The sequence below is a fragment of the Ochotona princeps genome, chromosome 5 (assembly GCF_030435755.1).
Source record: "Ochotona princeps isolate mOchPri1 chromosome 5, mOchPri1.hap1, whole genome shotgun sequence".
NCBI classification, from domain to species: Eukaryota; Metazoa; Chordata; class Mammalia; order Lagomorpha; family Ochotonidae; genus Ochotona; species Ochotona princeps.
The window spans coordinates 27547798-27568056 of record NC_080836.1 but is presented as its reverse complement, the minus strand read 5'-3'; the positions used below and the strand labels follow the sequence as shown (position 1 = coordinate 27568056).

Below are 20259 nucleotides of genomic sequence, written 5' to 3'. Positions count from 1 at the left end.
AATGTAGGATTTATATTGGCAGTAATGACACATATGTTGCAAAACACGAGCCTTTTGTCCGGTACAATCTATGGGATGCTTCATAAACGCCATCTTTGTTTTCCTTACATACGCTACAACAATCTAAACCATTGAATAGGGGGCTGACACATTGGCAGATCAGACTAATCTTCTACCTGCAAGCCCAGATGGGCTCCAGTTCATGTCCTGATTGCTTTACCTCTGTTTCAGCCCCCTGCTTGCGATCTGGAAAAGCAGCAGAGGACGACACAAGTCCTTAGGCTCCTGCACTCACATGGGAGACCTAGAAGAGTCTCGTGGTTCCTTACTGGATCAGCTCAGCTCTGGCTACTGTGGCCATTTTGGTAGTGAACCAGTGTATGGAAAACCTCTCCCTTTGTCTCTCCTCCTCTTTGTAAAATCTGGCTATCAAATAAAAAACTATTTTTTTAAAGATGATTGGCTTAATTTGTTGAACATAAATTTGTGTTTCTCTGATCAAGCTTAATTTTATAGCTTATTAGTTCTAGACATTGCAATACTTTTTAAACTGAAATCTGCCTTCAAGCTACAACTACCAACTGTAACTGAATCAAATGCTCTTACATTATCCTATACAATCTACTACCCATGAGAATTTTTTATTCAAATCCAAGTGTTAAATTTGACATAAAATATTTATCAAGGACTGAAATAAAAATTGGAGCTGGTGAATGGTAGAGAAACCCACTAGAAATGGGGACATATATATCTATATATATAGGTATATATAGGTGTGTGTGTATATATATATAGAGAGAGAGAGAGAGAGAGAGTGAGAGAGAGAGATAGAGAGAGAGAGAGAGATCCAGGTGTGTGAATCTATATGTAAGTGTGTAAGTGCACTGTGGAATAACTACTGCTTCTTACAATTCATTGCATAATTACTAGTAACTTAAAAAAATGCTCTTCATAAACCAACAAATGTATCTTTAGTAAAAAAAACTATCAACATTAATGATGCCACTTACCAGAACAGAGAATAGAAATAGGCACAAATGTGTACATTTACATATATACAAGGACCAACTCAAAGTACCAAAATGTAGCCTTCTTGAGAATGATTTACATTATAGGCCAGTACCAAACTGGATCACACCCTGCTGCCCTGTGCAGCCATCAACACATGGTCTTTATTGTATGCACACTTCCCCTCCTACAATAAGGGAATATTTCTTAGGACTTCTTTTTTAAATTGTCAATACAGTTTTACTTTGTATGATGAAACAAGACAAGGAACTGGTTTCATTAGAAGGGGAGGTAAACAGAACATTAATTAAATTTGCCGATGATACTAAATTGGGAGGAACTGTGGACATCTGTGAGGGCGAAAGAATCATACAAATGGACTTAAGGAGTTTAGAAATATGAGCAGGAAATAATAAAATGAGATTCAGCCTTAAATAATGTAAGCTAATACATTTGGGAAAAGATAATCAGAAACATGGCTATGCAGTGCATGGTAGATGCCTGGAAAGCGTGATGGCAAAAGAGACCTAGGCGGTGATAATGGGGAAAATTATACACAAACTTACAGGAAAGCAGGCTCAAAGCCTGGTGGTTTACATGTAAAGCAACATAATTTTTTGGAACTAGAAATATGATAGCACTATTCTTATGATAGTAGTAAGTCAAAGCATCAAATTTGGTTTTAGTTAGTCAAATCCCTTAAGTTTATTGTTTATGTAGCAAAAAAGCTTCTTGTCGGAAACCTGTAATGGACCCAAGAGTCATTGCTCCACTTGCATCCTATCCTATTAGATGACTGCTAAAATGCTATCCCATATTGATAAATATACTTTTATATATGCTCTTTATATATCTATACATATATCTGTACTTTAAAACTCCTCAGAGGGGCCGGTGCAGTAGCCTAGTGGCTAACATTCTCATCTTACACACGTCAGGATCTTATGTGGGCACCAGTTCATATCCTGGCAGCCCCACTTCCCATCTAGCTCCCTGCTTGTGACCTGGGAGAGCAGTAGAGGATGGCCGAAAGTCTTGGCACCCTGCACCCACATGGGAGATCTGGAAGAAGCTCCGGGTCCCTGGCTTCGAATTGGCTCAGCTGTGGCCATTGTGACCACTTGGGGCGTGAACCAGTGGACGGAAGATCTTCCTCTCTGTCTCTCCTCCTCTCTGTATACCTGACTTTCCAATAAAAATAAATAAATCTTTTTAAAAACCCTCAGAATAATATGATTAGTTTTGAGAACTGAGAACATAATGAGAGACAGAAAAGAAAAACACAAAAGCCCCTATTTTCACTTTCAAGACCATGTCCCTACCTTCTGCATGATGAACAGTGTGTCTTCCAGAAGGTCAGTGAATCACTGTTCCAAAGATTTGGTAAGGCTGGTTGCATGGATACATGAATGAAGCTAAATCTTGCATAATCATCTCTTCATCCATCTAACAGTCCAGTATGAGTTGATAATCAACCTTATGCCAGGGGTAGTGTGCTAAGCATGATGGTGACTGAGATGAATCAGAAAATACCCAGGCTCAAGGAGTCAAAGGCTAGATGAGGAAACTAGCCATTACAAAGGCAAGCAAGAAGAACCGCACTAGGCAAAGCCAAGTTGTCACTGGAAAATTGCAGAGGGAGCTGAAACACTCAAGGAGCCCAGTGAAGGGTGACTGCAGATATTCCTTGGAGAAGGTAATTGTTGTGCCACTCATAGAAGGATGAATGTAGTTTTGGAAGATTGAGAAAGCTTTTTAGGGAAAAGGAACTGCACATGGAAGAAAACTAGGCTTTTGGAAAACTTCATGTGGTTGGATATCTGGAGCACAGAAAGCAGCTTGTAAGGATATGAACCTGCACAGTAGCAGAGATTCCGTTCTTTTTTTTATGGGGATAATTAGTATGGAATTTTGTTTGTCCTGTTTAAAGTAGGAATCATTAGAGCGGACTAAGAAGGGATAACTTAATCCTGTTTGTATTTAAGAAGGGTCAGATTGGCATCATCCAGGAGAAGAAATGAGAACAAAGGCAAGGTCTTTATTGGTATATTTATTTCAAAAATTTGGAAACGAGGAACCAAATTCTCAAGATACTAAGAAAGAGATTATGAGCCTTGGTGCTAGGAAGTGTATAGTAAGGGAAGACTTTTTTTCAGGACAATAGGGAAAAAGACTTTGAGATACCATTGCTTGAGCTGAAAAATTTAAGAAAAATGAACAAAGAAGGAAGATCATATTTGCTGGGAAGACCAATAACTTTAGTTTGAAAACTTGGAGTTTCTGGTGCCAAGGGAAAAGTCAATCAGGATTGCTCCCAGATCGAAGTCTGAAGAAGAGACTGAGTAGTCACTATAGTCACGAACTCTGAGGACCCCAACGACGGAAGGAATCTCTGAGTCCTTAGGGTTGTTTGTGAACACATTGAGAAAATGAGTAGATGACATGTTCAAGGAAGGAATTAAATCCAGAAACAAACATTTGGATTGGTAGTTTAAAAACCTCAGTTGGGATGTCCTTATGCTATATTAGAGTTGGGATGTCCTTATGCTATATTAGAGTGTTCAGGCTCATGGCCTGACTCTGCTCTGATCCCAGCTTGCTGCTAATGAGCACCTTGGGATCACAGCTGGTGTTGATTCAAATTTGAATTCCTGCTAATCTTATGAGAAACTGAGATTGGGTTCCTGACTTTCAGCTTCCAGCTATAGCAAGCATGGCTGATGTGTGCATCTGGGGAAGGAATGAACCAGTAGATAGAAGTCTTCTCTTTCTCAAATGAATAGAAAAGCAAAAGCTGAACAAATAAATAAACAAATCCAGAGGAAATGTATGTTTCTTGTGCTTTCAAACCTGGAGCAAACATGGATTCAAATACTAGACTACACTGTTTCAAATACATGGCCAAATGTCCATCTTCAAGACTAAAGCAACACAAAGCTTACTGTAGTGATTATAATACCATCTGTTAGATGTTCCAAACCTGTGTAGAGAAGTTGAAGAGTTAAGCTAGCCCAAACTATTAAAAATGCAAAATATCATTAAAAGACCATCTTTTTTTAAAAAACCAAGGAGTTTAATAGTCTGAGGTTCATGACACTGAGTATTCCAAGATTTCATAAGGGTTTCTGATAGTGTCAGCAAAACTTAATTTTTCCCTCTCTGAAAAAAAAATTGAAGAAAAAAAATCAATATCCAATAGCAAAACCATGTGAGGATTTTGGATATTGACATTTTGTCTGCCTTAAATTGATAGGTCTATGTACTGACCATAGGCTTCTTAATTTCAATTCCTTGACAGACCCTTTCAAGTAAAAGACAAGCACACTCAAAATAAAATTTTCCTAAGAGATGCTTCGAAAACAAATACTGAATAGAGAAGGTGAGATATTCACCGTGAAGTAAACTAAACCAGTGCAGTTTGAATTAAAGGAAAAGAAGTAGGGTTCAACTTTCTGTGTGGTTATGGGAACTGAGCCTATGGCTGACCATTCTCAGGCATGTCAATTTTAACTCAGTTACCATTCAGTTACTTGATTAAAAACAGCAGGCTTTTGGTGTTGAAACAATGCCTAATGGGATATGACCTTTTCTGATGAAAAAGAAGGAAAGAATGGATATTTTAGGAGTTGATGGTGGTTAACTTGAGTGTCCCAAAAATCAAAGAAAATAAAATATTTCAGGAAATCTAACATTGTTTTTTTACTATACCTGAATGTTGATGGAAATGATAGTATTCAACTGAAGAGTTTAATATGTGCTAATCAGAAATGAACTAAAGTTTGAAATACAGATTTGCAAACCATATTACCCTCAGCATCATGCAGCTATCTGTAACCAACAATTGCTAATACTTGATTTTTTTTTTATCACTTAAGCCATGTGTAGGTGTAATAACAGCCTACAAGTTTCTGTTAATTTCCCAGGCTAATTGCGAGGTAGTTGGATTGGAAGTAAAGCAGCTGAGACTTGAACCTATGCCTCTATGGGCCACTGTCATAGCTGATGGGGCTTAACCACTATATCTGAATGCCAGCCTCATTTTCAATACTTTTTTTTTGCAACACAATAAACAATTTTTGAAGTGCCCTCATATTTCCTTAAATTGAATGTGTACTTACATATTGGGTAGTTGGTCAGCTATAACCTTAAGATCTCTTCCAGCATTACATCATTTCAGAGCTATTTTGGTTTGCAGAGTTAACTTTTATTCTTAAATTGTCTTGCCCTTGATATTTTGCTTGACTTTTTTTTCTGAACTGAATATAGGAAGTGATTTGAAAACTAAAAAATTAGACAAAACTACAAAAGATTGTGTTGAACTGAAGAATAACATTTATAACATTTATAACACCATATCTTGTTAAATTATATGATAACCCCTTGATTTAGATGATACTCTAAGTTAAGACTTTTAAGTTGAAGCAAGTTGATTGTTCTAAAATAACTCATATGAGAAAATATACAATGTTCAATTATGTATATCTTTGCACTTAGGATTTATATTTCTCTTTTTGAAAATATTTCATTTCAGAATAGTTTAATAGTTGCAAAATAAAGTTTGTGAGGTAGTAATACAAAAAGTTCCTATGTGCTTCTTATTTCATGTCCCCATTAATATCTCATACAGGTGTGTTTGCCACAACAATCTGTCTTTTATTATATATAAGTAGATTGCTGACTGATGATCAGTTGAACATATTCATTTGAACATTTGATAAAAATCCTTCCAAAAGGCCATTGTTTGTACAAACTTTAAAAGAAAATCATTAGGAAAGCCTTTGAGAAGCAGAATGTTTTGCTATCATTCAGACCTTTCTGAATTAATTAAATATATCTTAGTTATAAATTGTAAGCTCTAGGGTAATGCCTATGCAATTATAGTATCTTAGATTCTTGTTTCACTAACACTTATGTTATTTCATAATACAGAAGAGCACTACTGTGAAGCTCTTGGTAATTTATAACAGTTTGAAAATTATTTTATTTATTTGAAGTGAATAAATGTCATGAATTTCACACTACATACTTAGGAATATAATGATTCTTCTCACCCCACCTTCCCTCCTTTCTGTGTCTCCCACTTACCCACTTCCTTTCTTATCTATTTTCTTAAAAATTTTTACAATTGTACAATTTCATTTCATGTTACAATCACAGACTTAATATTGCATTGGGTAAAGATTTCAACTAATAGCAAGCAGAACCATCTAACCCCTCAAATATTCCTCAAGAGTATAGACACAGCTGGAAATAATAATTAAATCTCAAGATACCTAACTAGCTCATACAGATTATATTTTATTTATTCTGTGAACCAACTGCCACAGATCAGGAAAAATATGTGATTGTTGTCTTTTGGGGTTGGCTTATTTCATATCTGATAGCATTCAGTTACATGCATTCTGTTGCAAAAGACAGGATTTCATTCTTTTTATGGCTGAGTAGTATTCCATAGTTTATATATACTAATTGTTTTATCCCCTCTTATGTTGATTGACATCTGCCTTGATTCCATACGTTCGCTATTTTGAATTTAATTATTTCATTCCCATTATACTACAGGAATGCAAACATTCCTATTCAGAACCTACAAATCCATTTCTGAATTCTACAACAACATATATTGGAAAATATTAGAACTCCTTATTATTATCTCTTTTTCTGCTTCTTTTTGAAAACCTGGACACTTTTCTAGTGCTTGAATTTTCTTTTTCCAGATTTTGTAAACATTTGTTTCCAGGCTGAAACATTCTGCCAACTTCTAGCACAGAATAATTTTATGGTTGAACTATCAGCTTTGGCAGATAGGGCCTCATAATGGAAGGACTCAGAACTCCCATCACGTGTGTGACACCACTGCAAGATATTTCAGATTTAACTGCATCAATATGTTAAAGTGTTGCTCTCTTTAAATCCTGCAAACAGGAGAATCAAGATGGCAGAATAGGGTAAGGACAAGTTCAAACGGACGGAGAAACATTTAATCAGGATGAAGCAGAAAGGACATATTCCAGGAAATAGGAAAGGACAGAACAACAGTGGAGGGGTGCCTGGAAACTGACAGATATAGGAAAGCAGCGACACAATAGTGTGGTGTTACAGTGACTGATACTCCAGCGGCATTCAGCTAACACTGATTTGAACTCCACCAGCAGCCAGAACTCCACCAGAAACCAGGTGGGAACGGACTTTCACTGGGAGTTTGGGAGGTAAATCCAGACAAACAACTGTCTGTCCTGCTGGTCTATTTGATTTGACCAGGAGCAGAGACAGAGCAGCAGATCCCAGACGGACAGTGAAAGAACAGGGTAGATTTCATAGCCCACTCAGCCCCCTAGAGCTGAATTGGTCACCATTTTGCGTAAGGAGGCAAAGGAAAGAGAAAGGACTAAGCATACGCTGAGCTGGGAGTGAACTCATTTCTGACTCGGTGAACTGCAGCAACGTGGCATTCTACAGGTTCCACCCAAGACAGGTCTGGGTGGAATATACCTCAGATCTGATGGCCAGCAGATGAAGAACTCAAGAGGTGGTACATCAGGCGCCATTTTGTACACTGTGGCAATAGCTTTAGGACTGCAGGGGACAACAGTGAACTGCGCATGTGCTGAGCTGACGCAAACTCATTGAGTTCGGTGGACTGCACTGATCCGGCAGGAAAATAATACGGACTGTGGCATCATATGGGTCAAAATAGGTCCATGTGGCACCCAGACCTAACCTCCAACAGGTTCTGACAAGATCAGTGCCACCAACAACCTAACTATATAGGACACCTGGTGTCTCCCTACTCCTGGGACCTGCTACAACCAAAAGTGGGAGAAAGGTTGCAGAGACAACAGTGCAGCCTCAGCACGGTATCACAGGAGGTGGAGAGTGGTGAGCCAGGAGCTGGGGCTGTGGAGACCATGATGGAAATCTAACATAAGAACCCAGACCTGGAACTTGCTGGAGGTTGTGGCACAAGTGACAGCAAGCAAAGAGTTGTGTGCCAACGGCAATAAGTAAAATTGCATTGTAGACCTGTGGGTGACAGCTTAGAAACCTGCCCCAAGGAGAAGACTCTGCTAACCAGAAGTGCAATGACCAAGAGCAAAAGAAGAGACAAAGGCACAATGAATATTACTGAATATTCCCCTGCAAAGGAGCAAAACCCTAGGCCAGTCTCAGAGTTAACTGAAGAGGCCATCGAGAAAATGGGCCATACAGAATTCATAAAACTCTTTTTAAAGCTTCTGATCAACAATGAGAAGCTCATGCAAGAGTTCAAAGAATTTAAGGAAGCAATAAAGCAAATCAAGGCTGATATATCAGAAATTAAGAACACAGTAGAGCAAAGGAAAAGTACAATGGAGAGTCTCCAAAATAGAATGAAGCAAGCAGAAGAAAGAATCTCAGAATTGGAAGACATTTCCTGTCACCAGGGGGAAGCAAACAAAAAACTGGAAGCAGAGCTGGATCAGGTCAAAAAAAGTATTCAAGAATTGAAAGACACTAATAAGAGGCCAAATATAAGAGTTATGGGAATCCCAGAAGGTGCAGAAAGAGAAGCTGAGTTTGCAAATGTATTTAATGAAATAATAAAGGAAAATCTCCTTAATCTAGAGAAAGAATTGGGAAACAAGATCCAAGAGGGGCACAGAACTCCCAACAGGCTTGATCAAAAGCAATCTTCACCTAGACACATGATCTTCAAGTTCTCTTCAATTGAACATAAGGAAAAGATCCTTAAATGTGCACGTGAAAAAAATCAATTGACATATAAGGGAGCACCAATTAAACTCACAGGAGATCTCCCACAGGAAACTCAACAGGCAAGAAGAGAATGGAGTGACATATTTCAGATTCTAAAAGAAAAAAATTGTCAGCCTAGGACAACATATCCAGCAAAGCTTTCTTTCATCTTTGAAAATGAAATACAATTCTTCCACAGTAAAGAAAAGTTAAAAGAATTTGCCTCTTCCAAACCTGCCCTACAAATGACACTTCAAGATGTTCTCTTGACAGAGAAGAGGAATAGCACCTACCAAAACCAAAGGCAAATGGGAGGAACATCCCAGTAAAATGACAACAGAAGACTAAACCAATGAACAACCCATTCCTAAAATGACAGGATCAAAGTACGCCCCATACATATTAAACTCTGAATGTAAATGGCTTAAGCTCAATCAAACGTCATAGATTAGTAGACTGGATTAAAAAAAGAAAGGCTTTTACCAAATGCCTCAGAAAGAATAACTTGATTTTAAATCATTTTTTCATTTATTTTCATGTAGACTTTAATTAAAGTGTCTTTCTAACAAAGTTTATGGTTTATATTAACGTTTGTAAGGGATAAATGATGGTTGTTTATATTAGTAGGTTACAATGGGAGGTCTTGATCTATGTATAAGGTCTGAAATAGTAAATGAGGCCAATAAAAATTTAGTTTTAAGTTTGATGTGCGTTTGGCACTAATTGTGGCATTAGATTGGCTACATTTCAAATTCTCCATATTCACATGCTGGCCAGCATAGCTCCTCGCAGTTTGCAGGTGATAACATGGCTGTATGCATTTGTCCAAGTTTATACAACTCCTTGTATGTATACATTTTTGTACTACATGTAAATTACATCTTTATTAAAAAATGACTAAAAATAAATTTACTGTGAGAAAACCAAAAAAACAACAACAACAAAAAAAACAAACAAAAAAAACAAAACCCAACTATTTACTGTCTAGAAGAGATACACTTCACCAACAAAGATCAGAGGAAATTGTATCACATGGGTTTTGTTGTTTTCTTCAATTTCATCTCTTCAAAACACTTTCTTCTGATTAAATTATTCAAAGACTCGTAGATCATATAGTAACATCATTTTCTTCAAGAAAGTTCTTGATTTTCATCTCTTCAGCTACACGTTAGTCATTTAGTAGCATGTTATTTAACTTCATAGTGTTGTTAATTTCTTTTTTCTCCCTGATGTTGATTTTGTTTTGTGGCTTTTCATTTGAGGGGATGTATAGTAGCTGTGTAATGAAGACTGTCATATCTAGTAACATGTCATTTAACTTCATGGCATTGTAAATTTCTATTTTTCTTTCTATTGTTGATTTTATATTGTGACTTTTCATTTGAGGGGATGTAGAGTAGCCGTGAAATGGAGACTAACATCCAGATGTGAGAACACAATGTAGTATGCATTTCTACTTCCAGACAAAGATGGATTTACAATGATACTGTTTACTGTATCTTGACAATAGGATGCTGGACTCTCTGCCATTGTCCATGCCCGCAATGATGGACATATGACTATGTATGAAGAACTATATTTTAGTAATGATCTAGAGGAACTAGGTTGGGGGGGGAGGGAATTGGGGAGGGGATAAGGGAAATGCCAGGAGCCTATGGAATTGTATCAGAAGATGATGATAATGATAAAAAAATGTAAAAAAAATCCTGCAAACACAATGAGAAGCTGATTTTCAAGCATCTGAATACTGTTTTTTTCCCCCTTTCAACTGACTCTAAGTAAAGAACTTAAATTTTAGAATGGATTATTAATTGATGTGGGAAATTAGACACTGGTTTTATCTGGGAAGAGATTTACTCTTATGCATTCTAGTTTCTCAAGTATGGGAATAGCCACTGAGTATCTGCTGAACCAGAGTTTCATTGCTGTATTTTTTTTAGATAGCCTCTCTGGTTATTGAGCTGCATAACTATTTTTGCATCAACTTCTGTTATGTTTAAGGTGTCTTTGATAATGAATGTGATGTAGTTATAGATGTAGATAAACCTCATTAAAATTAACTAATAAAGCCAGTCAATTAATTAATAACCAGAACTGTTCTCACAGTTTGCTAAAAAGGATGCTGTTCGATGCAAGATTTAAATTTAAAGCATTTTCTTTAGAGCAAATTTCTCTGGAAGAGATAAGCAGGTATCAGGTAACAAGCAGAAGTGACAAACAGTTCAAGAGTTTGTCGTCTATTCATTGCAGACTTCACAAGTAATGCCCTTTTATTCTCATTTGTTTTCTTCATTGCAAAATTCAGCTTTTCCCCCTTCTTTCCACCTTGTCATCTTTTATTTCTTTTGGTTGTCTTTTCCCAGTTTCTCTTTTATACTCTTGCTGACTGTTTCCTGTTTATTCTTTTTTGATTTTTGTCTTCCCCTCTAGCCCTCAATGTGGCTTTCTTACAGACACAGAGGCCCCAGCATGACTACCCTGAAGAGCCAATTCCAACTTGGACCTAGCATAACACTGCTGCTGTCAGAAGGATGGCTGTCTTTGTGGCCGCATTAAAACAGAACAAAACAAAGCAAAACACCAAGCACTAAAGCATCAAACAGGTCTTACTTTTAACTCTGGGAGAAAAAGCAAGATTTGTTACAAACTTTCATGGAGTTCTTTTAGGATCATCATCACTGTAAATGCATGCAGAAGCTTTAACTGTAGGCATGAAAAGCACACACACACACACACACACACACACACCCCCTAGGTCAGTGCCACAAAAATTTTGCTCAGTCCACAAAAATTCTCTCGGGATAAAGAAAAAGTGCTTATCTTGTACTCTCGATTTTTTTTTTTGAGCATGTAATTTTTATCAGTTTGTTTTGTTTTTGTTACTTCTTTTTTCAATCACTGTTTATAAAACTAGCAAGCAGAAGTCTCTCTGGAACAAGATAGAATCATAAAAGTTTTCAAGAATCTCATCACAAACTAAACAGTACAAATTGCACATTCTTCATGGAAGTATCAGCCTTTAGTGCGTGCCTGGATCCAAATATAATAGATTATCCCAAAGTGGGAAAGAATGAACAATATAAAATTAGCAGAACTGGGAGCACAGCCTGTCTAGTGAAGGCAACACGATCTGCACTTTAGGGGCCTGGATTCTAAGGCATTGGAAAACGACTACGTAAAATTTTATTTTTGCAGGAAAATACTCAGTGGGACCACAGAAAGTAGCCTAGTTTACTCGGTCAAGTATCAGAAAAGTTGCCTTAACAACTGCAATGTTTATCCTGTCTCCTCAAACACAGATATGCTATATTCATGCCTATTATTTATGCAAGAAGTACATTTCAGGGCATATTTCTTCTAATAGGTAAATGCAACATGTTTGCAGCAAATGTTCATATATTTATGTATACATATATTCCATATTCTCAATTTTATAGTAACTACTTAACGAGGTAAGTATATATACGAGTAGGTATGTAACCATGCTTCATGGTGATATTAACAAACATGCCTAGATGAATATTCACAAAATTAAATAGATTTTGCCTATTAAAGCCTTGAGCTTACTAATGTGTCATTCTCAAACTTTGTGTAGTAGCAAACAAACTACTAAGAAAGAAACAGCTAAGGTACAATAATAATTTTAGCTATATTTTTTCCATGTCGCTATAATCTACCCAAAGATAACTAATTGTTCAAAGTAAACATTCCACGCAGACCACAAAAGGCATCCATTACACAAACATATAATTCACAGTCATTTTTAGTGGGTTGTAAACAGTTTGGAATGAGCATAAAATGGGACAAAAATCAAAGTGAGCATTTTGAAATGAAAAAGTGTTTGCTGCGAAAGGTCAGTCCCTTTGCTTGGCAAACTATGTTGAAAAGCCTGGGAAAATGCTGATCACACAAGCAATGGGGGAATGTGAAAGCCAACAGCTTCCCTGTTTCTTTAAACAGACATCGGAACCTATAACTGGATCCTGTCAAACAAACGACAGCAAAAAAAAAAAAAAAAAAAAAAAAAAAAAAATAGAACAGCTGCTAAGAAGTCGAGAGATAAAAGTTTTTGAGGCTAAGGACCTTCTCAGAAGTAGACTAAAGGTCTTTTTTAAATCTTCAAGAAAGGTTATGAATCTCCGGGTGGCTTTTAGGCATCCAGTCAAAAATGTAACTTTGTGTATTGTTCCTGTCATACACTTCTGTGTTCCAAGAGAAAAAAAAAAGGACAAACTTCTTGCTCACTCACATCTGCTGAGGCATCCTGCAGTCTCTTTTACCTGTGATCATCAAGTTTGGATGACACAGTATCACTTCATTAAAAAAAAAAGCTCTAAAATAAATCACATAACATCAAATCTTATATTCCAATCAATTTCCAGGGCACAATTCAATAGCATGAAGTATATGCACATTGCTGTGGACAGATCTGCGGAGACTGGTCTAATGTTGTTAAATGGTTTTGGAAGCATATTAACAAGAAGCAGGAATCTTCAACGAAGAATGAGATCTTAGACTATATTCCAAACTGTGAATGCTAACCACATCATGTTGGTGCTTTACACAATTATTTCTAGTCCCTTAAAAATAAAACTATATTGAACCAGTGTTGTGGTATAGTGTGTAAAGCTGTTGCCTGTGGGTTCACCAATCCAGACAGGTGTCAGTTTGAGTCCCAAATGCTCCATTTGTTATCCAGTTTCCTGTCAACTGTCTGGGAAAAGCAGTGGAGGATGACTCAGTTGGGTACCTAATATATGTGTGGAAGACCTGGATGAAGCTATTGGTTCCTTGTCCTTTGTGACCATCTAGGGAATGAATCACTGAATGGAAGATCTATCTTTCTCCTCCTCTCTTCCTGCAACTCTGATTTTAAAAATAAACAAATAAACCTTAAAAATATATGCTTAGGCCAGAGCAAGTGTTTAATATAGTGGTAAAGATGTCTGTAATTTGGGCAGGTATGGTGGTGTAGACTTCAGTTTCCATTTTCAAAGTTAGCTCACCATACTGGAATGCCTGTTTCAAGCCTGGCTTCTCCTCTTCTGATACAACTTCTTGCTAATATACCTAACAAGGTAGCAAAAGGCGGCCCAAGGGCTTGGACACCTGCCACTCAGGAGAGAAACCTGTATGGAGTTCCCGGCTCCTGCATTCTCCCTGACTCAGTTCTAATCATGGTAGCCATTTGTGGAATGAAGCACAGGGTATCAGCTCAATCACACTCCCTCTCCTTTCCTATCTCTCCTCTTCTCTCTTTCACTCTGCCTTTCAAATAAAGTTAAATCAAACAAACAACAAAATGTAAAAGATGTCTTTTCCCCCATCAAACTGCTTGGCTTTGACCTGCTCTGACTGTGTTCCAGCTGTCCAATAATGAAGACTGCTGGACTCAGGAGTGATAGCTGAAGTAACGGATTTCTGCCATTCACATGGGAGACCTAAATTGTGTTCCTGGCTAAGGTTTTTGTCCTGGTCTACTCTCAAACATTGAGGGCATTTGGGGAATGAATTAGAAGATGACAACTTTCTCTCTCTCTTTTTCCTAGGTTAGATCTCTATATTTATTTTTTAAAAATCTGTTCATAGCTGAAATATGCTCAATTAGTTAATTGCATTTTTATATTAAAAGAAGTCTTCAGTAAAGTGACATGTTCAGTATTTCCTGATGGAAAAAGGATTGGTTTATCATTTAAGATAGATTTCTTTAATATTACATTGTCATAGCATGTCAAGAAAATAACTTGGAAAATAAGGCAATATTGAACTTCTGTTAGTCTTTGAACGAAGGCAAAGCCAAATAAGCAGACATTTATTACTCAGATTTTATTATTTAATTTATAAAATCCATTATCTTGCTTTTTTACTATTGTGGATTTACTTTATTTTGTAATATCTGTTTATCGTGTAGCATAGCATTTCTCACTTTTTGTCAGTGTACTCACATACTCATATAAATCTATTTGTTTAATGTCTGCCTTTTCAATGTTCTCAGTGACACCATGGAAATGACACACAGTACTTAACCTATAGCTACCTGCCTAAATGTAACATACTCTAGTATTTGCTACTCATTCAATCAATACTTGTTAAGTACTTACAATGTGTCCTATACTGTGTAAACCATCTTTCCAAACAATTGTCCTTCACAAAGGCCAGTCAAGAATGTGCTTTGGATAAAAGAACTATGAATTAAGATATTTACTACCTATCAACACAAGTTGCAACTATGTACTTAGTTCAGGTTTCCTGGGCCCTTGTCTAAAAGACATAGTGATTCTATTCTTAAGTTAGCATTTTCTAGACATATTTGATGTCATTTTGAACTATAGAAATATTCAATAAAACTGAAAAAACTGCTGCTCTCTGCTCTCTGTTTATTATCTATAAAACACCAATCTGTCATAAAGCCTCCTCCTCCATCCTCATGCTCTCAAAAATCATACAGTAAATCAGAAGATCTCATGTTTTTGATCATTTTAGCCTTGATATGCACTGAGTATTGACTGGAAAGTGTTTCAATATTTCCACAGAAAGTGCTTTTTAAGAAATGAAAAGCTAGTTTCTCATTACCTAATTATGATATCTCACTAACATGGTCTGCAGCAGTAAAGAAAAGGAAAAAAAGAAATCACTTGGAAGAATGTAAAAAATTAGTATTCTTTGTAGTCCACACTCCAAAAAAGGATAAGCAGACAACCTAAGACCCCATAGAAATGACTTACCTACAGTACAATTTTTGCTCTGAAGGTTTAGGGAAATAAAGTGAACCAAATAAAGATAAAGAAATATACTAAGTCACTTAGTTTCCAAATTGGTTTACATTTGATTTACTGAAAAATTTTCTTCTAGGCATGTCTAAGATATGCAAAAATTAAAATTTAATTAGTACAGCACTAGCAAGAATAGAGAGAAATGCATCTCGTGCCAAGTTTCAGGTGGGATTTGGGGAGACCATGGAAACATTAGCAATTTGGGTTTATCAAAATATAAGCAGGTAAATGAAACAACAACTGAACAACTGAATGGTAAGCTCTGTCATTCAAAGATTTTTACATTTTAAAAAAGCATATGAGAAGCATTTAAAATAGCATGGCTATTGCTTATATGTTTTTTAAAGGAGAAAAAAAGTAATTGCAAGGAAAAAAAAATCCTTCTTTATAAGCAGCCAACATAGTGCTGAAGTGAGTAGTGCGGCCCTTTCTTTACAAGTGTGATGGCAAAGATAGAGTTTTCATTAAATGTGCCTTTCCCATAACTTGTCCATAAGCCTTTCCCATGACTCTGGTGGCTGAGTATCTTGGCTAGAAAAGGATCTAGCCATTAGGAAGAGCTCGAGATAGTATGAGTCCCCACTGTGCTGAGAGACTTGGCACCTTTATATGCTACTTCCTAATATCAACCTCAACATGAAATGTCATCAGAAGCTTGCGTAAACATTGGACTTAGATTCACATAAATTATTTCTGTCCTGAGGTGCTTTATGCCAGAATTTAGTAAAAACAACATTTTGAATAAACAGAATTGGTGTTTAAATGTAAGAGTATTAATCCAACAAACTGATCACAGCAAAATAGAATCAAAAGTACACACTTGTAAATCTTACACTGGTGTGAGAGGTTTAGCTTGTGGTCCTGTGTTTTTATTGAACTTTTCCATAGAGTTCCTTTAAGCTGACACTGCCAAACTGCTTTAAATGAACCGTTGCTTTCCAGGATTGCAAAGTCTTTAATTTTCATTCAACTCCTTATGAAATATTTTAATAATCATATGTGTGATTGGTGCCTGTTTAGTGTCACAGATACAAGTTCATTTTAAAAGTAAACATTGGGACAATGAAATATCATGGTTGATATGATTGCTTCTGTCAGTAAAAACATTGCCTTAATTTATTAAAAGTCACTTAAGAAACATCACGAACAAAAGATGAAGTTTCTACTTATAGATATGTTCTAGTCTACAATATCAGAGCTGCACACAGTGCAAGGCTGCATCTAGCATACTTTTAATACTGCCTAAGGTAGACACATAAATTGAGAGGTATAGAGCTTATCTTTTCACGTCCACACATCTTATTACAGGCAGCTTCCCCAATGTCCCATTTGGATTTTCGGTCTAATAAAACAATGCTCACACCATTGTTACTGAGTATTTATAAGGGAAGGAAGGTTTTCTGGAACTGATGATTATTTAGCTATCAGAGATAATGACATTATAACATTCCCAGTTATTCATTTTGGCTTTAACTGCTTATTAAATAATATTTATTTCTAAAATATCTACTTATAAATGTAAACAGAACTACAACATGCAATACAGACACATTTCTGTCTAAGCTCCAATTGATGTCCTTCTTTGCCACCACCTCTCACATTCATTCGGCTTTGAGTGCCTTTGACTCCCTTTCTGTACACCCAGGTTTCCCCTATGATGTGCTGATAGGCTATCTCCAAAGTCACTCTCTCATCCATATTCCCTAGCCCCGCTACTTCTTCTTGTTATTCTTTCATTCCTTACTGAACTGGGAATAATAAGATCCCAAGACTGTCCTTACCCTATAATTAAAGTATGAATTTCCAGGAGTAAGAAATTGCAGACCATTTTTATTATGCTTCTATAATAAAACCAGGTAACACAGAGAAAATTAAAATGGCTCTTTGCAAGATTACTTGGTAAAAATTTTTTCCCCCTTGGTTCTATTATTTTAAGACACTAGAAGTTGGAAATGGCACCAGGTCCACCAATTCTTTTTTTGTTTTGTTTTGTTTTGTTTTTTAAAACACCTTTATCTTTTACAATGATATATATCCCCCAAGATCCTGGGAATATGCTGTAAACTTGTAACAGATGGTGATGTAGCTTCACATTTTTATACAATACATTTTTAAAGATTCTTCATCGACTCTATGTGTTTTCCTGGAAACATGACCTTGAATGAATGAAGTCACGGTTTGAAGGAGAAACACACCCCACAGATTGACTTGTACAGTACTGATGATTCAATTGGGTTTTGTTTTGTTATGGTTAATGAGATGAAATAATTTCAGTTGACAAACAGAATGTTGAAATAGAAGAAGTAAAGGTCATCTTAACACTGGAGGTGCATCTGTTAATTGTTCCAGGAAAACCAGTGAGCCGTGTTTTGTCCTGAGTAGAAACATGTGGAAGGTGGACTCCTGCTGTCTCCGAGGAGGAACACTATTCGCTTCTCTGGGTAATGTTGGGGGCTTACCAAAAACCATTCTGGCACCATAAATACCAGCATGAATGTTAGGAGGGTTCTAACACTGTGAGTGCTGACATTGCATGAATGTTTTATCACTGGCTTGAAAACAAGAGGTTTGCAAGTGAATCAACAGTATGTCAGACAGAAAAAATACTAACAAAAAAAGAAGAACATTAGTGAGAATTACTAATGTCCCTACTGTAAAAACAAACTAAAGTGAATAAGAAACATGATTCTCTTAACTAATTAACAAAAAAGTCAAGTTTTTAATTGCATGGCTCCCCAGACAAACCAAGTGGCACTGTTAACTTGAGCACTGGTTGTTCAGAGGGTATAGAATTGGGAGGTGGACTGCTGCATATTCAGTTACCCACCTCTTTTCTCAACAGCTTCAATGCATTGCTTTACAAACCATGGAACTGTGGAATTTTCACGTTCACACACTGTGTGCAGATGAGAGCCAAAAATTTGATCTGCAAAAAAACAAAACAAAACAAAACAAAGATGAGCTTCATTAAAATCCAAGCTTGCGTTGTTCTCTAATTTGATTTTGTTTTCATATCCGCTGCATATTGAAATCTTCATCTTGCATAGGAATTGATTTTTTTTTTTGCTTTAATTCCAAAATGTCTATGGCATACATAGAAAGACATTAACCCTCTGTTACGGAACCAGACCTTGGCCCAGAGGAGGGAAACCAACACTTTGTCCTTAATCAGACAGAGGGGTGATTGAGTAAGTTTTAGTCAGCCTGGGCAATAATTTGATTGTTTACAAAATAACAAAAAAAAGGATAGGCAGAACTTCCCCAAAGTAATTAGTATTCTTGGCTTCTTAAGTGTGTTTGAAGCAGCTTATCAGTGGGTACCAATATCATGATTGTAAAAGGAAATTTAGGATACTCAGTGATGCTGAAGCAGTAAACTTCATAAGCTGTAGTGTGATGTGAATTAGTATCTTCCAATGCTGAATACCTTCCCTCTTTTTTTCCCTTCCTTCCTTTTTTTAACCTAAGCATCACCGTTCCTTTTGAACCAAGCTCAGACCATTCTTTCTTTATAAACTCTTTACTTCCTATCTCAGGGTTTTTTTTTTTTTTTTGGTCTCCTGTGACATAGTATCTTTAGGACACCAGTTCCTCAGGATGCTTGTAGATTATGGAGGAAAAAGAGCTTGTGATCAAAGTGGATTAGCAACACTAAACAAAGCTAAGCAGATTTCTTTAATGAGTATTTAAAGTGCTTGTTCTGTGTCAGTGCACACTGTGAGTCTCTATGAGAGGACTGAAGTCGCATTATTTCCCAAACTTATTTCAGCAAGGTCCTTTTAGAGAATATCTTTCCAGATTGATGTTTCTGGGAACACACTCTGAACTCCTAGTCTAACCTTCTCATTTGAATGTGATTTGCGCTATCTTGCATTGTGTATTTATAATACATGGATCATACTCATGAAACAGATTCTGAGTGCCTGAATCATCTATATATTCTTCTGGTTGTAATAGTGCTTGGTACTCATTTCAGCCCATAATATTCTCCTATTGGTGCTTCCTAGTAAAGTACACATATACAAACTATTTTAACCAGTTTTAAGTATACAGTTTAGTAGCAGTAGGTACATTTTAATGTCTACAACCATTACTGCCAGTCATTTATGGGAGTTTTTTGAATAGGACTGACATTCATGAAAGAAATATGAATGTTTGTCCATCTGCAGGCTTTCCGTTTTGCTCAAATGTCCCTCTTGTGATTTACATCTGATGTTTGCTAATTAACTGATTTTATTTCCACCCTTTCTCCTCTGCAGTAAATTTGCTGATAGCCTCTCTTTCCACATTATTACTTATCATTCCTGCCAGCATTCTTGTGTAAGGTCTTTTCTTAGTCATCAATGGAAATGTTCAATAGGCTTTTAAAAATATGTGCAAAATTTTGGAGAAAAATATCTGAGGCAGTGTAACGGAAGACTCCATGACACAGTATCATGGAAGAACAAGTGATAAAAAAAAAAAATCCTTTGCTTGGTTTTGCTAAGGCATTTTGATTACAAGCTTTTCTTTTCCTGTTACCTGTGACTATTTTGAGGAAACGATATCTCAAAGAACCTATGTCATAGGTTACACAAAGTTGGAATAGGATGGAAATAATTTCTGGAGAATTCAAGGAAATTACCATTTTCCTTTCTCATGAAAAGGTAACAGCTAGAACTGGTGACAAACCAGCATGAAGGGACCCACTTTAGGCTAAACCAATATGAATAACACATTCCTGTATTAAACATAATATTTATCC

General features: G+C 36.5%; 1 protein-coding gene across 2 annotated transcripts in view; it reads right to left on the bottom strand.

Moving 5' to 3' along the window:
- The window catches only part of ARHGAP15 (Rho GTPase activating protein 15), a 625244-nt gene that overhangs the window by 215229 nt on the left and 389756 nt on the right, over window positions 1–20259 (bottom strand). For both annotated transcript variants that reach the window (XM_004577187.3, XM_058664454.1), the window contains exon 10: window positions 18343–18441. In XM_004577187.3, the coding sequence (XP_004577244.1) occupies window positions 18343–18441 (99 nt within the window). The remainder of the gene's footprint in view (window positions 1–18342; window positions 18442–20259) is intronic.